The sequence below is a fragment of the Thermobia domestica genome, chromosome 5 (assembly GCF_964235325.1).
Source record: "Thermobia domestica chromosome 5, izTheDome1.hap1.1, whole genome shotgun sequence".
In the NCBI taxonomy this organism is placed as follows: Eukaryota; Metazoa; Arthropoda; class Insecta; order Zygentoma; family Lepismatidae; genus Thermobia; species Thermobia domestica.
In genome coordinates, this window is record NC_137458.1 from 148,007,128 (window position 1) to 148,026,624 (window position 19,497).

Consider the following 19,497-nt stretch of genomic DNA (forward strand, 5'->3'; position numbering starts at 1 on the left):
TTCTTCGGGATGGCCATTATCAGCTTCATGATGATTTCTGGTTATGCCACTGCATCTTGAACTATTCTGTTAAGCTACAACGAAGTATAGACAAAAATCTGCCATAACATAACCGTAAATTATATGCCAACGTGAATTAAAATCACAGCAAACAATAGTATTAATCACCATTACTTTGCTGTAGTGTAAATTAACAACGATCTTAAAGTATCATACTTGACTCGATAGTAATTGGTTGCAATCTGACACTGTACATTCAATCACAAAACTCGTCTTATTCTGTTGTTGATGGTGCTTGGTAAGAAATGCATAAACACAAGCCATTTGTGAGTAGGTATTAGCATGTGTGCTCGTAAAGTTTATAATTAAACCAACGGCATGACAAATTATTGCTTAGCTGTTTTGTACAGACATTGGTTTGGTTTATTTGTGATTACTATTAATACGTACGATCTTTGGGAATTGTACATGAGTTGTATGCGTGTTATGAGAACCAGTGTTAGAACATATATAAAAATGAAATGAAATCTTTAAATTTTACGTCCCATGGTTTTGCCGGTTAGGCTAAAGGAAACGATGATAATGAAAAAAAATGAAAAATGCTGGAATGAAGAAAGTGGGAGGAAACGGGAGAACCTCGAGAAAACCCACGCACACTGTGTTTGTCCACCACAAAGCTCACTTCGCGCGAGTTGAGATTGAAATGAGGACCCCATGCACTAGAGGTGAACGCTCTACCACTGAGCCACCGCGGTCCACATCTATACAAATATAATTAAGTGTAATATTAAGAATAAAATGTTTGATTTTTTTTTCGTGACAAGTGCTCTGTTGATTGCGTCTACCAGCTATTACTAACAATTCTTACATGGTTAACATTTATAGTTTTAGATACATTGATTGTTTAAAAATAAATATACTCAAAAGTTAAATTTATACAAATATTTATGATGATACAGTAATGTAAATAGAAATTCTGGTTATGGCACCGGAAATGCTTAATTTCAGAGAGAGCAAGAGTGAGTGAAGTTAGTATGGATTAAGAGCTTCAATTTAATATAGGCCATAAACACTTTTCGTTATATAGAGTAACTGAAAAGTAAATCCCTATTTTAGACTTCTTGTATTTATTGCTTAACTATAATTTTTACCAGAAATGAATATGAGAAGAACGCATATTGCATGGAATTTTATTTAAAATTCGATACAAGCACTAGCATTTGCCACGAGCTTCTGAAGCCACTCGGGAACCGCATCAACTGCTTTCATCAGGAAATCTTGTGAGACGGAAGACAGAACTTCTCACATTCTCTCTTCAAGTTCTAAAGTCGTCTGTTTAGTGAAGTAGACTTACTCCTTTAACCAAGCCCAAAGGAAAAAAAAAAGTTGCAGAATGTCAGGGCTTCGAGCTGATCATTCACTTGTGAATGGCTGAATGCCCATTTTCCTGGAAGTAGACGGTTTGCCGGGGTCCGCATGAGTGGCCAGGCAGAAGCCCCGACTTAACACTCTGCGACTGTCTTCTTTGGGGTTAGTTAAAAAAGCAAGTCCACTCTACCAAACCAATGACTCGGGAAGACCTTGAAGGACGAATACGAGAAGTTGTGTCCTCCATCGCACAAGAACTCCTAGTAAAATTAGTTGATGTGAATCCCGAGCGGCTTCAGAAGCTGGTGGTGAGTGTTAGTGCCTATACGGAATCTTAAAACTTCATGCTATATGCTATCTTCTTATATTCATTTCTTGTAAAAAATATAATTATGAAATAAATAATAAGTTTAATATAGGGATTTACATTTCAATCATCCTGTATATATCAGATCTATTTTTTTTAATTGCAAATAGTTAAATGCACGTCAGATACGTTAAATTAAGTATGACTGATAGAAGCCGCATGACTATATTAAAATTTAATCAATCAGATTCCGTACGGAGTTTTCGATTATTAATATAGCTTCCATCAGTATGGTTGCATTAACTTATCTGTAGTTTACGCCTTTGGCGTGGGAGATCTGGGGTCTATTCCAGGCGGGATATTATGTGCCTCGGATCCCACGTTAAGCTGTAGGTGTCTACGTCTCACACAGCCTCGCTGCTGACAGGGCTGCTAAACTCAGAATTAAATTATCTATCACTTACACTGAACTATTGCGTTTCATAGACCCATTAGCTACTATACGAAAAGAAAGTACTAAACGAAAAGTGTTGATGGTCCATGTTAAGTGGAAGTTCTTAATCCATACAAGCTGTATTCACTGTGCTTCCTTTTAAGAGACTCAATAGAAGCCCCATGCATAAAATCTTGGACTAAACATTTCTTTGCAACATTGTGCTATTACAAATTGTTGCTTGTTAAGTTTCTCCGGTATTTATTGCACTCCGTTCAAAACAACGCTCTTTTCGTGGAAGGTAAAAAGTATTCACAATGGCAAGTAGATGTTTAATATTCCCTCAGAAGTGTGTAGACTGAAACGAATTAGTTACAAAAAGCTCCTCTTCTTATTACTGCGATCCCACTATATTCTTGAAGAGCTGACTGACGGACACGTAAGCCAACGTTCAGAAGATATCTCTGTAACAATGGCAATAACACTTGCGAGAGTGCAAGAGGGAAAAACCAAACGTATTCCAGGGGCGAAACACGTCTATGACCAAGTCACAATATTGATGACTAAGAGTATATTTCAAACAGTCAACTCTGCTGAGGGATGAAATTACATTTACTAGCACGAAGAAGAAAAAAATTGAAGTCGCCAAGAACATATTTTTCTTTAATATATTTAAAACTAATAAATTTCGAGGGGGGGTTTAGAATCTTATCTCTCTGCTATTGCAGTCTTGCGGTAACGTTAATTTAGAAACCGAGCACTCATTTTCCTCCGCTCACTTCTACTCAGATGTTTAGTTTTCTTCCGAGACGTTTCAAAATACTCATCCGTTCGGATTCCACGACGATTTCGCCAAAAGACGTAATCTTAGTAAGTAAAACTTGAAATTTAGCTTTATCTTAGCGTGATGGATTATTTTCGAAGTATTAGTTTCTATTTAATAGGTTATCATATTGCTATCATATAACAAATCCAAACTCCAGCAAATACTTGCACAGACGTATAAATGAGATAGCTACTATTAACTACGTATACGAAGAATTCTCTCTTGTGGGTTCCTTTAGGTTCACCGCTGCAGAAATAAAACGAAACTATCATATTTTTGGTTGTATAAAGATGATCCTTTACCCTTAAAATACGCTTTAAAATGTGTTTTACACAATGAAAGTGCAGACTGTTGTGCTCTCCCCCTTTTTTTAAGCCTTGCGCGCGCTCTTTTCGGCCCATAATCACAAATGTGAATGGGTTAAATCATCTTGGTCGAAAATAAACGAACAAACTGTCATTAAATCATTTCTTAACATCACTAATGTTCGTAATGAAAGTAAAGATCATTATTTGTATAAAGGCAACGGTAATGATGAAGATAAATAGTAAGACGCTAATGGTGACGACGATGTGAGAAGATTCAGATAGCAGGACCTGTAATAATAATAATAATAATAATAATAATAATAATAATAATAATAATAATAATAATAATAATAATAATAATAATAATAATAATAATAATAATAAAACCGACCGATATTAGGATCCAATCCATAGTTTGCGCAATGACATACACAACGTCGTTTACGTCTATGTTCAGCACACCAGTACAAGAGTGAGAAGGGGGTGAAAAATGACATAAAAAGTGGACGTTATCATTGTTTTCCATAAACTTATTCTTCCTGTACAAAGAACGGACATTTCATCTAGTAAGCGTATAAACATAGCGTAGCTGGCAATGTTAACAATAGCAGCACTCCAAATCACATTGCAACCTACAAACTGTATGCGGCTTTCACAAATATAGCGCAGCAATTTTTCTTAAAATGCTCTTGGGAATAATTATCATACAAAGATACAGCACTTCCTCTTAGAGCAAACGTTATACGATAAATCTGGGCGAAAAGTTCTCTAGTCATTTCACGCCAGTTTCTATTTTTCTCAATCATTTCCTCCACTTCACCAATAAATCAGAGGAATATTTTTCTTTCTTTCTTTTTAATCGTCCTTTTCGGCGCCTACAGACCGTTTCTCTCGGATGGTTGATGATCAAACAAAGTATTGTCGACGGACCTTTTGCTGAAGAGAGTATTGATTAGTGTCTGCACACCAGCCACCAGATAGCAGCACGCGCCATTTTCCTTTTTGTCTAGCATGCTAGCCTAGGTGTAGACTACCTCATCCTACGAAGGGAAACATCCCACGCAACAGCTGATGCTTGAATCACTAGTGCCGGTTGATGCTAAAGTACACTTACAAAGCATTGCTTGTGCGGAAGATAAATACAATTTAGTAAAGAAGATTACTTGAAAGTTCTTTGTTGCATAAGATAGGTTACCGCAAAAGGCATTAAGTCATCAAAATAAACACATTAATTTTTGAGTATATTTCTCTGTCTTCAGGATAGTGTTAATGTTTCGTTTGTACGTCAGTTTAGAAGACATCCACCTGAAGAAATATTAAATGTCACGACCAGCGTATTAACAATTCTATGTTGTCTATAATTTAGTTTGGTATCTTAGCTGTTTCAAGACAGAGAAAATCAATTTTGTGATTTACAAGCTTTCTCAGAATTTATTTTTAAAACTAATATTTTACTTATAAACTTAAAAATTCTACATTAATTAATTCATATTTAGGAGTCCATTCCCCCGTAGAAAGAAACAGGACTCTATCTTATAGCATATTCCAATCAAGAACATTAAAGCTGAATGTCTTTATTTGTCCCGTGCACAAATCCATCCCTTGGCATACCATATTTCTAATGTAAAAGAGATCAGAGCTTATTTAGAATTTGCATATCAGCTTTATAAACTACTGAAAAGCCACTTCTTGACACAGGAAGAATAATTTTATGCAAAATATTGGAACTCTTCTCCAGTACAGCGTGGGTTTTCTCGGGGTTCTCCCGTTTCCTCCCACTTTCTTCATTCCACCATGTCATTCATTACTCATCATCACCGTCTCCTTTAGCCTAGCCGGCATAACCGTGGGACGTAAAACTCAAAAATTTCATTTCATTTTTTTTTCTTCTCCAGTACAATACGTATGTCAATGTAAGGGTTACCCCTCTTATATGGGCAACCAGCATGGTACTAAGTTATGAGGTGTTGCCTAATCTGTTAGGGGCTGTTGAACGTAACCCTTTCCACCCCCATTCCTAGGGATGTCTTTAACCCACAGTTTGTAAGTCGTATGTGTATAAAGTTTGGTTGAAATTGCTCTATGCGTTTGTAGAACATAGGCATACAGAAAGAAAAAGATTTAATAAGTGTAAGAGCTGTAAATAGTCAACCATGTGCATATGCGGTATGCAACTCAAAAGGCATTACTGTCACGGATAGCCCACGGTTCAGTTCGAATGGGCGAAGAATGGGCACGTCTGCTAGTAAATAAATATATTTAATTATAACTGGATGTAATGTCATTGATTAGAGGGATGTAAACGCGTTAGGAATGTAAAATTGAGCTAAGCGAGCTAATCGTGCTTACCACTATGATCGTGCAAAGTTTGCTCAACATGACTTAACCATCCCAGTTTTACAAATTAGGAATCAGATTCCTGGGCTTTCGGTATCTATGACCATCTTAGCCCATCACGTATGATGGATGACGTCATTCAGTAATTACACTACCCGGAGAAGTGCAAAAGAAAGGAAGAGGTCTGGGATCTTTATGTTAGGTACCATCCCAACATTTGTCTGGAGTGAATGGGAAAAAAAATCACTCAGATGGCTAGCCCGAAAAGGCTTTTACACTTTTCCAACCGACCATCCCCTACTGAGAATCGAACACAGTACTCCATTCTAGTTTTTTTTGATCACAAGGAATAGTAATGTACTCAATGTGGTAATGCTAAGTAAATGAAAGTTTTTTCGATTACCATTCCTCAAGGTTATCCCTTGTTATATACCCGAAGAAACTAACCTCGGACAATCATCTACTTAGTTACCAGGAAGACCACTTTCCGTAGCACATATTCAAAATTAACTGATTGGGGCTATATAAGATGACAGGTACCACACAAAACGGGATCCGAATCATTTAGGGTTGCCAGATCAAGCTGAAGGCAAGTCCATAGATCACGTTCCCAACGAGGCGTGAAATACAATTTCAAATTCGAGACGAAAAGACGAACATAACAATTCTAGTTTATTTTTCGAGACAAGACGAGAAATTTCTCAAGTCTTGTGGACAGCACTAGTTCTCTCACTGTAAACTGATAAAAGTTGAGTGTACGAACATAATGAAAAAAATTATTTACGTTTAACGATATGCATGTCATTATACAACATAGATTACTACAATCATAAATATGGTGTAAATGTTATATCACACACTTCGTGGACCTTTTGTGAGCAGAAGGGTTCTGATATGTTCTAGATCGAAATTACGAATAAAAAAATCACGGCATAAATTTTAACATTGATTTACAAAACGAGACGAGAAAAGTTTTCCGTGAATCGAGATTTCTTCAAAATTTACGAGACGAGCCTAAAAACTCAAAGTGAAGATAACACAAAAACAGTGATTGTAAATCCCAGTTCATTTTTCATATATTTTGGAACTCCTCGAGTACAGAAAAGTCCTCAAACCGTTGTGCAAATATTGATAGGTTACTTTGTTCATCTGAATACAAATTTCGGTCATCACAAGTTCTGTCGACATTTCATCATCTAACCATAAAGACGTATTACTGATATAACGAGAATACACTGCATTGTTTTGAACATGTTTGGTACGTCTGCTTTCTCGGAAAACGCACTTCACCTAATTTACAGCAATCATTCTTATCCTTTCTATCAATACGCGGTTTAGGAGCGGGAGACCCGGTTAGATTCCCGGTGAGAACTCATATGGGCACCAACGTAACAACAAATGTATGGTATAAATGACATAGATCATAAATTATGGGAAATTTAATGTTTAAGCCCACAGATTTAGTTCATTGGTCCGTAGACTCGTAAAATATATTACGAACACGGACACTCCCCGAGTATCTGGCAACCCTAAAACCATTACCCGGGTTTTAATCCGAAACTAGCACTCCCACTAGCATCAAATCCGGTATTGGAGCACAGCAAGCACGTGGGTTAGCCACATTGTAGCCATGATGTGATAGTGATACACACATGTTTCTCTTCGTTAACGAACAATCGCAACCGATGTTGCACTTTGATCAAGTGTATTTGCGTCCACGAAATCATTGGTGTAGAAATAAAACGAATGTTTAGTATCTTAGGTAAGAAGCAGAGCGTGTTAACCCATTCGTGACATCAAAAAGCCTTGAAAATTTTCTCAACCGTTTAACGCGAAGATTTAAAAAGAACTAAGTGGAAACATACCGTAGCTATACAAAGTGGCATTCATCATTTAACAAGTGCAACCGATTGTGATTTTCTCATTACCTTCAGCACTTTTTTTCTTCAATGAATATTGTTAAATAAAGAGAAAGGCTTCTTTAAAGCTAAAACACTTTAACCTCGATAATCCAAGTTGCGAATATACGGTACATCAGAAATAAGTAATACGCTAAAGGTAAACACAGTTGTGAAAATGTCCGCATGACGTAACACGTCGGTTATCTTCAATAACACAAAGTGTCAACGTTTCCTTAAATGTTTCTCTTCAGCTAAAAAATTATACGTAATGCTGGGTTATTTTTTGTAACTATAGGACTAGCTCAAAGTTCCAAACAATAAATAAAATATTAATGTTTCATGGACATATTCAAGTTAATATATATTATATTAATAATCAATTTTCTTGCAACACTGGATTATTAGTATAATAAATTACAATTTTAATATGTCCATAAGGTTTTACAAGGATACAGCTACATTAACGTATCAATCGCTTCTATTGAACTATTGTGCCATTTAAAACTGATAATATACAGTAGATCCGAGATATTATATATGAAACGTGTTTACGATGAATGTTAAATAGAAACTCTTAATCCATACTAGTTGTATCCACTCCTGCTCCCTCTGGACGCTAGGTTTCCCGCCTGCTTCTCTCCGTGTGATTTACAGAGAAGCGGAATATCAAATTGTGATGATATACAGCATTCAGTTGGAAATAGCTGTTGTATAGCGTATCGTATAACTTAGAATATCCAAGAAACGAAAATTCGAGTATAATGAGTGATTAGAAACTAGCAGTTACCACTGAGCACATGGACGTTCTCACGGGGAAGGGATGGGGGGCCGTGGCCCTTTCCTGGAATTCAGATGAAACAACAATATGAATAGTTTCCAGGCCGAGCAATATTTTTAAATGTAATTCTTCAATATTGTTTATTATTATTATAACTATATACCAAACTACATAAACTGGCATAAAGGGGTACTTCCAGTTCACGTAGAAAGTTAAAATTTGGCATGATTGTAGTTTTTCGGGACTAACCAACAGAAAAATGGCCAAAAGTGAATATTCTTAAGTTTTAGGGGGTCTAAAGGGGGATGAAGAAATTCTCAATGTTATTTAAATGAGCGTTTTTTTTGGGGGGGGGGCTATAATCTAATATTTTAGGTACTTGGAATAAAAACTTCAAATTCGGTATGCTTGTACGTTTTTGTTAGCGTTACCTAAGTAAATCACCAAAAATGAAAATTTCCAACTTTAGAGTGGTCTTATGGGGAACTGAAAAATCTTTCCCATGTTATTTATATGGGACACCTTCTACACTCCAAAATGTTTAGGCATTTTGGGCAGGATTAGAATGATGAAATTTAGTATGATTGTAGACTTGCGGGATTAATTCACAGGAAAATTACCAAAAGTGGATATTTTTAGTTTTTAAGAGGTCTAAGAGGGGATAAGAAAATCCCATGTTATTTAAATGGATGTTTTCTTGGGATACGAAATCTTATCTTTTAGGAAGTTAAAACAGGAAAAGAAACTTGAAAATCGGTAGAATTGTGGGTATAAGAAGTGCGAAACCGTAGGCCGCGCAAAAGCGGAGGTTCAGGGGCAAAGCCCCCACATGATCAAATTCAGGAAATATGCAATGCACGAAATTCACTGTTGATGCAAAAGTTAATACATACGAGATGCGAGGCTGTAGGTCGAGCATACACGGGGTCTAAGGACGAAGCCCCCAGCTAACCGAAGGCTAGTTTTATTATTATTATTATTATTATTATTTTAAAAATACCTGTTATATGATACAAAGTGGTTGGCATAAAGAGGTATTTGTTTTATGATTAAAACTATGCTGCGAATACCGAGAGTGTACCGTACAAACCAGCTTGTGAATGACTCATTTCCTTTGCACTTCCTTTTCTTTTCCCCTACCTGGAACTTTATATGGAAAAAAAACTGCAGTCTTGCGTGAAAAATCTTGCGGACGTCGTGACTGCGCAGCTACCTACTGAATGCCACATACAACACACACAAATGAATGAAACTGAAGAATCAAGGAATTAACTTAGGATATAAATTGCCCCAATTTAAAGAGAATATCAGGAAACTTTTTCAAGCAATAAAACAAAGAAAAGACCCAAGAATAGATCACTTAACAATTAACGTAGTGAAAAGACTAAGAACAAACACAAAACAACTGTTTAAATCATTACAACTGTACTTGACAAGAGCAGTGCCAACTTTTTGACGAGAACGCCCTAATTTCAATCTCAAAGAAAAGAAGAAAACGACAAAACTACAGGATGCACAGACATTTACCAAAGAACAGAAGAATAAATAGAAAATATATCGGAGAATGAATTTAGATTCAAAACTAGCACATAATAGAAACTAACACATAATAGAAAATTTAATTCTTCCATGTTTTGTTACCTAGTAAAACATATTTGTACTTGTCGGACGCGTAAATTCTGAACATCTTAGCGTGGACTATATTAATTCCATGGAAGCAGTATGGAATAATATTGTTATGTTTTTGATTTTTTGGGGTATATACTCCATAAATAATGCTTACACACTGAACACGATTAGCGGTTGGCCCGTGCGGCCATCCTCTATAAAACCATCACTGCTTCTGGATTTCAGACTGCAAAAATTTACGGCCAGCCAGACATTTCATTAGATGGTGAGCAGTCAGCACATTGGTTCCCACAAACTTCATATTATTATTATTATCAGCTGAAAATAAAAATATCATAATACTAGCAATGCATAGTGTCAAAATTGTGCTCAAATGAAGATGAAGATGTAAATACGAGCTCAATAACTTTCGCAAAAAGATGATAAAACATATGATTTAACACACGTTGTGAGCCATTAGCATACACGTGCTACTTCAACATTGTAATTGTTCCTAAGCGTTTTCAATAACTGTTCCTTCATCAGCAAGAAACAGTTCTGTTTGTTTTTTCTAACTTTTCTCTTACCTTCTGTTGTATACTGTGTACGAGCAAGCAAAATAATGAAAACTGCTGCTTTTGCCACTGTGTTGCGAGGATTGTGTTACTTCGACCTTCTAATTACAAATGACAACTTACTTTACAAATACTGTAACCAGTGGCGGATCCAGGGGCCGGTCGGGGCAATAGCCCCCCCCTCAGAAGAGGAAACTTTCTTATTTTATATATAAATAAAACAGAGTTCGGAGCTCTTAAAAGTAACTCTAAGTAGCAGTATTACAAACCACCGCTCCCCCTAGAAGTCCGTCCTAAATCCGCCCCTGACTGTAACTCTAATCTAATTTACGTATTTTCTTAATAGTAACGACGCTCTTTCGAGTTAGCAGACTGTTCCTTATAGTTCGTTAAAAATCACTTTTTTTAGTTTATTTGTTTATATGGAGAATTACTTCATATATGCTCGTTGAAATGAACCAGATTTTAAGCTGATTTTGATTATTTCCTCAAGATTGTTATATTAATGCTCATTCCAGTTCGTAGGTTGAGGGAAATTTCCCTAATCTAGGGAAATTTCGTAGGTAAATTTAGTAAAAAGAGAAAGGATTTTCTTAATAAAACGTGAAAATCGAGGGAGATTTTTGCACTGACTGATTGGTTACTATAAATGCTTAAATATTTCTTTGTTTTTCAGAAATAAATACAATAGCAATAGATTGTTTCTTTTTAAACTGTGTCTGCCTGTCTGTTCAAAGTAGTATAATTTGCACCCATTGTTGGCTGAATATATTCCTGTGTGTGTTTTGTAAATAAAAAAAATAAAAAAATAAAAATAAAAATAGAAGCAAAAAGCAAATGAACAAAACAAATGAGATTGTCACTTCCCTTAATATAATGAAATTAATCTTATCACATAACTTCTGTTATAGGAACTGGAAACTCAAACTAGGGAAAATTTGATACGAAAAGGGAAAATTTTGAGTCAGCGGAGGGAAATTTTGTGAAGAAAACCTACGAACACTGGCTCATTCGTGTTTTTAAAACCTAACTACCAGCGGCGAAGGATTTTTTACTTAACAGTATATTATATATAAATGCATTATTCTGAACTTTCTTCATTATTCTTAGATGATCACCATATTATTTAAATTGATGCATTATTCTGATAATTTAGGGAAAGTAGAGCTTTCATAGCCTCAATGGACGCTACGACTCTGAATCCATCCATATTCATTTGTCTGAACTTTTGTATTCTTTATCTAAAGATATAATTAACGAAACAAATGAGGGTCCTTGTTTACTAATTACGGTCAAGCATTATCTTTACGTCTGATTGAGAGAATATCGCCTTTATAAGAGAGGTGGATGGCTAGGTATTTTTGAACAAGACCAATATTTTGTATTTCAGAAATTTTAATGCATCTATAAAATTTCAATATTAGGCAAATTGTGCAATTCCATATACAAAATACACTCACTTTTACAAACCAAGTGGGATTTCAGTAATTATGTAAAAGAAATCAGAACATCAAGAATCTGCATTCGCTTTAAAGAAACTGGAAAATACTTCTTCACATAAATTAATGCTCTGGAAAGTAAAGACAGTTATCGTACTTAAATAACTTCGATGAAGTCATTAGTTTTTTTTTTAATGGTAAATTTTTCTTTTCTTTAAATATAAAATTAAATATTAAAATTTGCAACTTAAATTAGTTATGCTAACAAAATTATATGGCGTTTGTCTTCTTTCAAAAAAAAAAAACTGCTTATGGTCGAGTTATCAAAGCATTTGACGTCACAATTCTCATATACCGTTTATTACTTTGATCGCCTTGCAGAGAAAAACATGTATCATTCTATCGCGAGATTATCATTTCTAGTCCAATTTGCTTCTTCGTGCCCCTGAAATCCATTTGAGGACCGATTTTACTTCAAGAATATTTTACCACAGGAATGTCCATCGAGTTACCTTTTGTTTCTTACAGTTGGCAGCCGTGTACCCAACCCCCAATGTGAATACAAGATCGCATGTCCCTTGGTCAGCGGTTCTAGTCGGGAAGATTTCTTGATATCCGATGATTCATGGGAAGCTCGACATAGCACCATTCCTCCCTACAGTTTTCAATTATTAGCGTACTGTTCATGCAGTTGAGAATTTTTTTATGCTTTTAGCTAACTTCAAAATTTCTAAGTTCACTAGACTGTATATTCCACCATAGTAATTTAAATAAAAAAATTGCTAAAATCGAGAGATGGTAACAATGCTTTTCAATGCGATCGGATAAAAAAGGACCCCTCTCTGCAGGTACAATACCTAGGTCGTATACTTCACATGTAAATCCCTAATAAATGAAAATAGAAAACCTGTAAGAAAAAATCTAATAGTATAATTCGACGAAACAAATAAGAGTTTAATATACGTATTTTTCGTATAGTATTGGAGATATAGAAATCACTCTAAAGTAAATATGTAATGCGCCACTACTGTCGTCGCGTTGCAGGACCATCTTTTTCTTATTGTAAAATATTTCTAAATTATAATTACTTTATAAATATTCCCTTGCTCTAAATCTGTTCCATAAATATAAGTCCCTGAAGTTTACGTAAATTCACGACATGGACAATGGCTGGCGCTATCAAAGGCAAGAAAGAAAAAAGTAGTAGATTTTGGAATTACTAAAGAAAGAACGCAGTTTATATTTAACGAGATTTTAAAAAAAAAACTGTTATAGCTATCAATAATTTACGTTGCGAGTTATTTCTGAAGCTCTTTTAATTACTTTAAAAGCTCTTTTAATTATGATTTTTGAGAGCCGTATAAATATGAAGATGTATGTGTAAACAATAAAGGCCTCAGATGAAAAGTTTCATGCTTAATAACCAACTGTATGTAAATTGCTAACTGAAATATTTAGTTAATGTAGTAAGTTTGACTGTGCCAAATTCTCTTTCGATGAGAGATACATACATAATGCTTGTAAATAGGAATCCAATAATAAAGATGATGTCAGGATGTAGTAATTACATCACCATTCTTTTGTCTATTCAATATACAGAGACTCGGTGTACAATAACTGTTAGTCTGAGTTATGGCTATGTTCAGAATTTAATCTAGCTCTTATAAGACCTCGAAGGAAGACAATATGAATAATATGATAAATTACGAATGATTTGAAGATACTAAACGTATTCTATGATTAGTTAGTTGCAACGAATATATGAAGATGATAATATATAAGAAGTACGTTTAAACTGTAATATGTGATTTATTAAAGGGGTGCTCAAAAGTTTTAGAACGATTCAGATTGAATGTTATATCAATATTCATGCGTTTCTTCATGTATCAGTACTGCATGATCGAGTTGATACTTCATGTAATCTCGTTACGTACGCGCGCAGCTTGACTATCTACTCGCCATCTCTTTGGCTATAGTCATTATTTAAATGCGTATATCATCTTGGTCAATAAACCACAAGAATTTGAAGTATTTCAACATGAAGTTGTTGTATGTGCTTCACTGTGGGAGTTTCTACATCCGTGCACCGAGCATTCTTCCGCATGAAGTTCGATCCTTTTTACTTGTAATAACACTGGTTTAAAGGTAACCACAAAGTGGACGTACGCGGCTAGATTAAGAACAGTACACCCGACGTAGTGGATCTAGATATCTACAATCCACTTCGAAAACTGGGTACTTTGAAAAATGGGTACTTTTTTAAATCCAAACTAGCTGAACCTGCGCTCTCTACATACTGTATTGCATTATGAACATCTACTTGTGATTCCTCACAACATCTGTACATGTTCCTTTACAGACACAAGTGAAAGACGTCTTGATAAAAATCGTCAAGGGGTACCATAAAGGGAAGTTTTATTCGATTTTTTTTAATGTCTTGCACCGTTTGAAAGATCTGAGCTTACTTCCGGTTGGAGTCTAATTCATGTATGATCGGTGGTTTCTTCCTTCTCGCATACAGTATGTAATGAGCAAATACATTACACACACACAATTAATTATAATGTAAGTGATATATGATGTCCATTGGGCAAAACACTCCAAACACTCCAAAGATTCATCTTAGACTGAAGAAATTGTTATCTTTCGACTTTCATCATCATTTGGACATGAAACAAACGCCGGAGATATATTAACCCCGTATACAAATGTGTGGTGTTGGAATGTATAAGTCGTACGATATGATGCTTTAAGTTTTTAACATTTCAACACTTCCAGTATACCCCTAAAAATGTAATAAAGAAATAACGGTCTTTTTTAAATATTCAATTAGAACTGAACACTTTACACAAAATTTCAATCGATCTGTGAAAACGGCACCTTTCTAGATCCTATGGTTCCTGTGAACTCACTGTCGAATGGAAAGGCCGCAAACATATACACTTTTCTTGATCACAAACATAATATAAACCTAGCATTTTAATAATACAAACATAAATAAAAGAAAAAAATAAATAAAAGCGAGAAATGAAAACGATTTTCCACTTTCAACTTCATGATCTCTTCCCTTATTTGACCACCTAATCACGAACCACAGTTGCTTGCTGACATGTTGATTAATGGTAACCGGCCAAACAATAACAAGTAAACAACATTAGCCCATTCCAAAGTGAAATAAATACGCGTGGTATGAAGCGAGAAACAAGTTTGTTACAAGAGATGATTTCATACAATGTTCTCTGTATGAGCTTAAGCTTTTTAATTTCAATTCCATAACTCCACTTGTTCCAATAATTTAGGAATAAATTAAATACGAGTAAGATTCTCGTTAATATAGAGTCCCATAAGCTAGTTTTCCAGTCATTTTCCGTTGGATTGAGGAAGCGAGTTTAGTGTCGAAGAAATTCCAAAAACCCGAGTGAATTCGAACTCACGCAAACAGCATGCAGTTTTCAGAACCACGTTTTTTGTGTGTGTTCCAATTTTTCCATTAGTATAACCTGTTACGTTAAAAGAGAGAGAGAGAGAGAGAGAGAGAGAGAGAGAGAGAAAGAAAGAAAGAGCTTCAGCTAGTATTAAATGATAAAAATAAAGCGGGAATCACAGTTTACGCTGATCCATTGAAACGCATTGCTGAAGATATATCTAGTAACCTTTAGTGAGAGAAAATACGTTACCAACTCTTCAATTAAGCCACACGAGTATTCCGGGCATAAGTAAATGGCGTCTAGAACAGTTATGAACGCGAATTTTAGCCAAACGTGTTTCATTAAATTCAATCTTATACCATAGTGATTTAATGCCCACGAAGACGCCATTCTCTTCACTGCTCCGAGACATTGACCTTCACAGTCACGGTTGAGTAACTTGGTCTTTTTGGAGTCAAATGAATTACTGCTATCTTTCACCATTATTTCATTAAATGAATTGATAAAACCTTTAACGTCTTAATGTTTATTGTATTAGTAATAATGTCATAATCAAAAGATTCAGATTTTAAACAATCAGATTAAGGAAATGCGCCCCAATGCTTTATCAAATCAATATTTGCTGAGAGAAGACGAAATACGTATACTATGCTATAAAAGTGTAACTTAGTACAATCAGTAATGTCACCTTCTAAAGAAGTAAATGTATATTCTAACCTCTTCCCGATGTGCAATCTTGTAATTACTAAACCTTATTCCTTTACAAACTAACGATTTGTTATCAATTAGAAAAATACAGAAGAGTGAGTGTAGGATGTCACGAATAAAGAGGACACCTTTTGTCACCGTGTAACTTTCGTACTAATTGAGCTTGTAATATGTTTTGTTTTTGTCTTTCGTAGCAGGTACGCAAAATTTTAAGGTCATCGCCGATGAAAGAAAAACAACAAATTGCCTAAGTATTGAGAAGTGTGTGAAATATGTACATTTAGTCTCTATTAGTTGAAATACCACTTCTTCGCACGGTGAGGATAAGGTTATGAAATGTATCATATTTGAAGGTAAAGAAATTAGTAAAATAAATAACAAAGAGCACCACCTTTGGTGTTGCTACTGTCAATATCAGTGAAATGTATATATGTAAATAAATAACGAATAGTAACGTCATTGACGTTGCCCCTGTCAGTTTCTGGTCCAGCTGTCATTTCCCTTCTTGCCTGAGACTGTCACCAATCAGCTTAGCGATTTCGAAAGTTACGGATTCGATACTAATATCGGTCATTTTGAACATATTTTTCACGTCCGCCCCTGGGTGCTGAAGTTGCTAAACGATGATTGTTGACATTGAACTTGAATGTCATCGAGAGTGTTACTATTCATTTCAGCGACAGCGAAAAATATGAATTTGACACTAATATCCAGCGTCTTAGGTATTTATTATCTCGCTTTATGCATACAATTCGACCCCCTTCATACAATTCAACCCTTCCCTTGCCGAAATTTGTGAAGTGGATTTCGTACAGGATTAAATCTGGTGAAGATTATTTGTGTACCAAATATGGTGGCTCTAAATGACCCCTTTCTATGATACACAGACAGATACATTTTTTTAAAAAAATAGTAGTAAAGATAGGAATGCAGTGATTTCGCCGAACGCGCGATTTGGGGTGACAAAGCTCATTTTCTTGTCAGTGGAAATGTTCCTCGCTTCCATCAAGTGAACTTTGCAGTAGAAAAACACCGTATGCGTGGATTTTTCTCAGGCTTCCCCCTTTCCTCACACGTTCTTCATTCATTATCATCAATCTCATCATCGCCGTTTTCCTTAGACTTGGTGAATAATCATGGGACGTTAAACTAATAAAAAAGGAAAAAATGTTAGTCGTTATAATTGCGTACATTCATCATCTCCATCATAGGTATTCTGCCATTATTGGCAGGTCACTTACGCAACTGAAAATCTTCCATGCTCCACGGCCTTCAGCTCACCTCTTCGTCTTCACGTATGATTTTTATGTTTTGATACCATCCATCAACTGTAGCCTTTTTCGCCTACTCCCTCTCTTTCCTGTCACAATACCCTCTAGCACGTCCCTCATGATAGTTCCTTCTTAGCCAATGTCCCAACCAGTTTCTCTTCTTAATAAGATATAAAATTGTTCCTTTCTCCTCCACCATTTCTAACATCATCTCGTTCGATTTCCGCTCGACCCAGTTAATTATCTCCATTCTTCTCCACACCCATTCTTCCAGTCGTTTTTCATCATTTTTACGTAATGAACATGTTTCTAACCCATACAATACAGTACTCCACACGAAGCATTTTATAAGTCTTTTTCTTCTTTTCTATTGACTGAACCAAGAGTTCCCAATTACTAGTGAATTCTGTCTACGGAAATTGATCAACTCGTCTCCCCCTTCATTTCTTTCGCCTAAACCATATTTGCCTACGACACTATCTTTCTGTTTTTCTCCCATAACTGCACTGAAATCTCCCATTACAATTACGCATGCAACCTTTTTCTCCCTGTCTATAATTTCTTCTATTTTCTCATAATTTTCCTCTACTTCCCACTTGTATGCGAAATGGTCGATGAATATGTCTGAATCACCACTAGATCCTTCCTTTAAGTCTTAACATCATACACGTTGGGCAAAGAAGGGGAAGGGAATATGCGAAAGTGTTGACAGGGAATGTGTAGTTATGAAACATGAGTACTGTGCATACAAAACCATTGATATATTATTGATGTTCTTGTTTACCTGTCATCATTGCCTTTTACCAACATCAGGTTGTCTGCCGGCTCTTTCCCCTCTCTGTGCGCTTTTCTGAGAAGGGGAACAGAAAAATGAAGTTACAGAGCATTCATTTACAAATTCCTACCCTAAAGTGTGATCAATTTTAAAATCTTCATTATCCCCCCACTCTGTGTACAAAATAAACAGGAATTTGCACAACAAGTTTTAAATGAGACTATAATTAATACTCACTGGAAGATGCAGATTTTGTTGAAGCTTTGCTGATAGTTTGCGACTGACTGATGCTCACATCGCTGAGAGAACTGTGAGGTGAGCTGTTAGGAGACCCTGTGCTTTGCTGATGGCCCCCGTCTCGTAAAGAGGATTCGGTGGCCCTCGTACGCACTCTTCGGCTGAAAATAAAGAATTGACATTATCAGTTTTCAACGTTTAAAAAATTATATATTATTTATCAAAAGTCAACGTATGTTTTTACTTAACTCATAACAATTTAGTGTATCTTTTCATTAGGTTTCTATATACAGAAACCAGTACACCAACATACAGGGTTTATCCGGAAAGTAATAGGACTGATTTTATTCCTCCATGACTGTACTTCGGAGCGTGCGCGCACAGACTGGATCCGGTAGAGGGCGTTCCTAGCTAACGAACGAGCGGTTGGTCAGTTGTCTCCGAGCACACGGAGAGTCAGGACAAGCTTTTTCGCGCGACGTGTTTCTGTGAGTGGTGCAAGCCGAAAATGCAGCGTTCGTTAGAGCAGAGGTACGCGAATAAATTCTGTGTTAAACTCGGTAAATCTGCGACAGAGACATTTGATATAATCAAGCAGGCTTACCCAGATGATGCTTTAGCAAGAAGTGGTGTGTTTCGGTGGCACAAGGCCTTTTCGGAGGGCCGGGAAGAGGTCGCCGATGAAGACCGTGCTGGAAGACCTTCGACTTCGACAAACACCGACAATGTGACTCGTGTGCGCGAAGTTTTGAACTCAGACCGTCGACTAAGTATTCGTTTAATTGCCCAGATGTTAAATTTACCAAAAACTGTGGTTCATGAAATTGTGACGGAGCATTTGAACATGCGCAAGGTGTGCGCGAAGATTGTCCCAAAAGTGCTAACTGACGACCACAAATTGCGGCAAGTGGAATTGTGCCAAGAAAATTTGAACATGTGTGAAAGTGACCCCCAATTTTTGAATAACGTAATCACAGGTGACAAATCATGGATCTTTGAGTATGATCCCGAGACAAAGAGGCAATCTTCCGAGTGGCACACGCCGGCGTCTCCTCGCCCAAAAAAGGGAAGAATGAGCAAATCATAAGTGAAAACGATGCTCATTGTCTTTTCTGACATCAAAGGCATCGTCCACCATGAATTTGTTCCTCCTGGACAAACCGTCAACGCCAAGTTTGACGTGGAAGTGCTCAAGAGA

General features: G+C 36.1%; 1 protein-coding gene across 4 annotated transcripts in view; it reads right to left on the reverse strand.

The window, feature by feature from the left end:
• Positions 1-19,497, reverse strand: part of LOC145686159 (uncharacterized) — a 550,748-nt gene that overhangs the window by 252,940 nt on the left and 278,311 nt on the right. For all 4 annotated transcript variants that reach the window (XM_081759157.1, XM_081759158.1, XM_081759159.1 and 1 more), the window contains exon 4: positions 18,300-18,460. In XM_081759157.1, the coding sequence (XP_081615283.1) occupies positions 18,300-18,460 (161 nt within the window). The remainder of the gene's footprint in view (positions 1-18,299; positions 18,461-19,497) is intronic.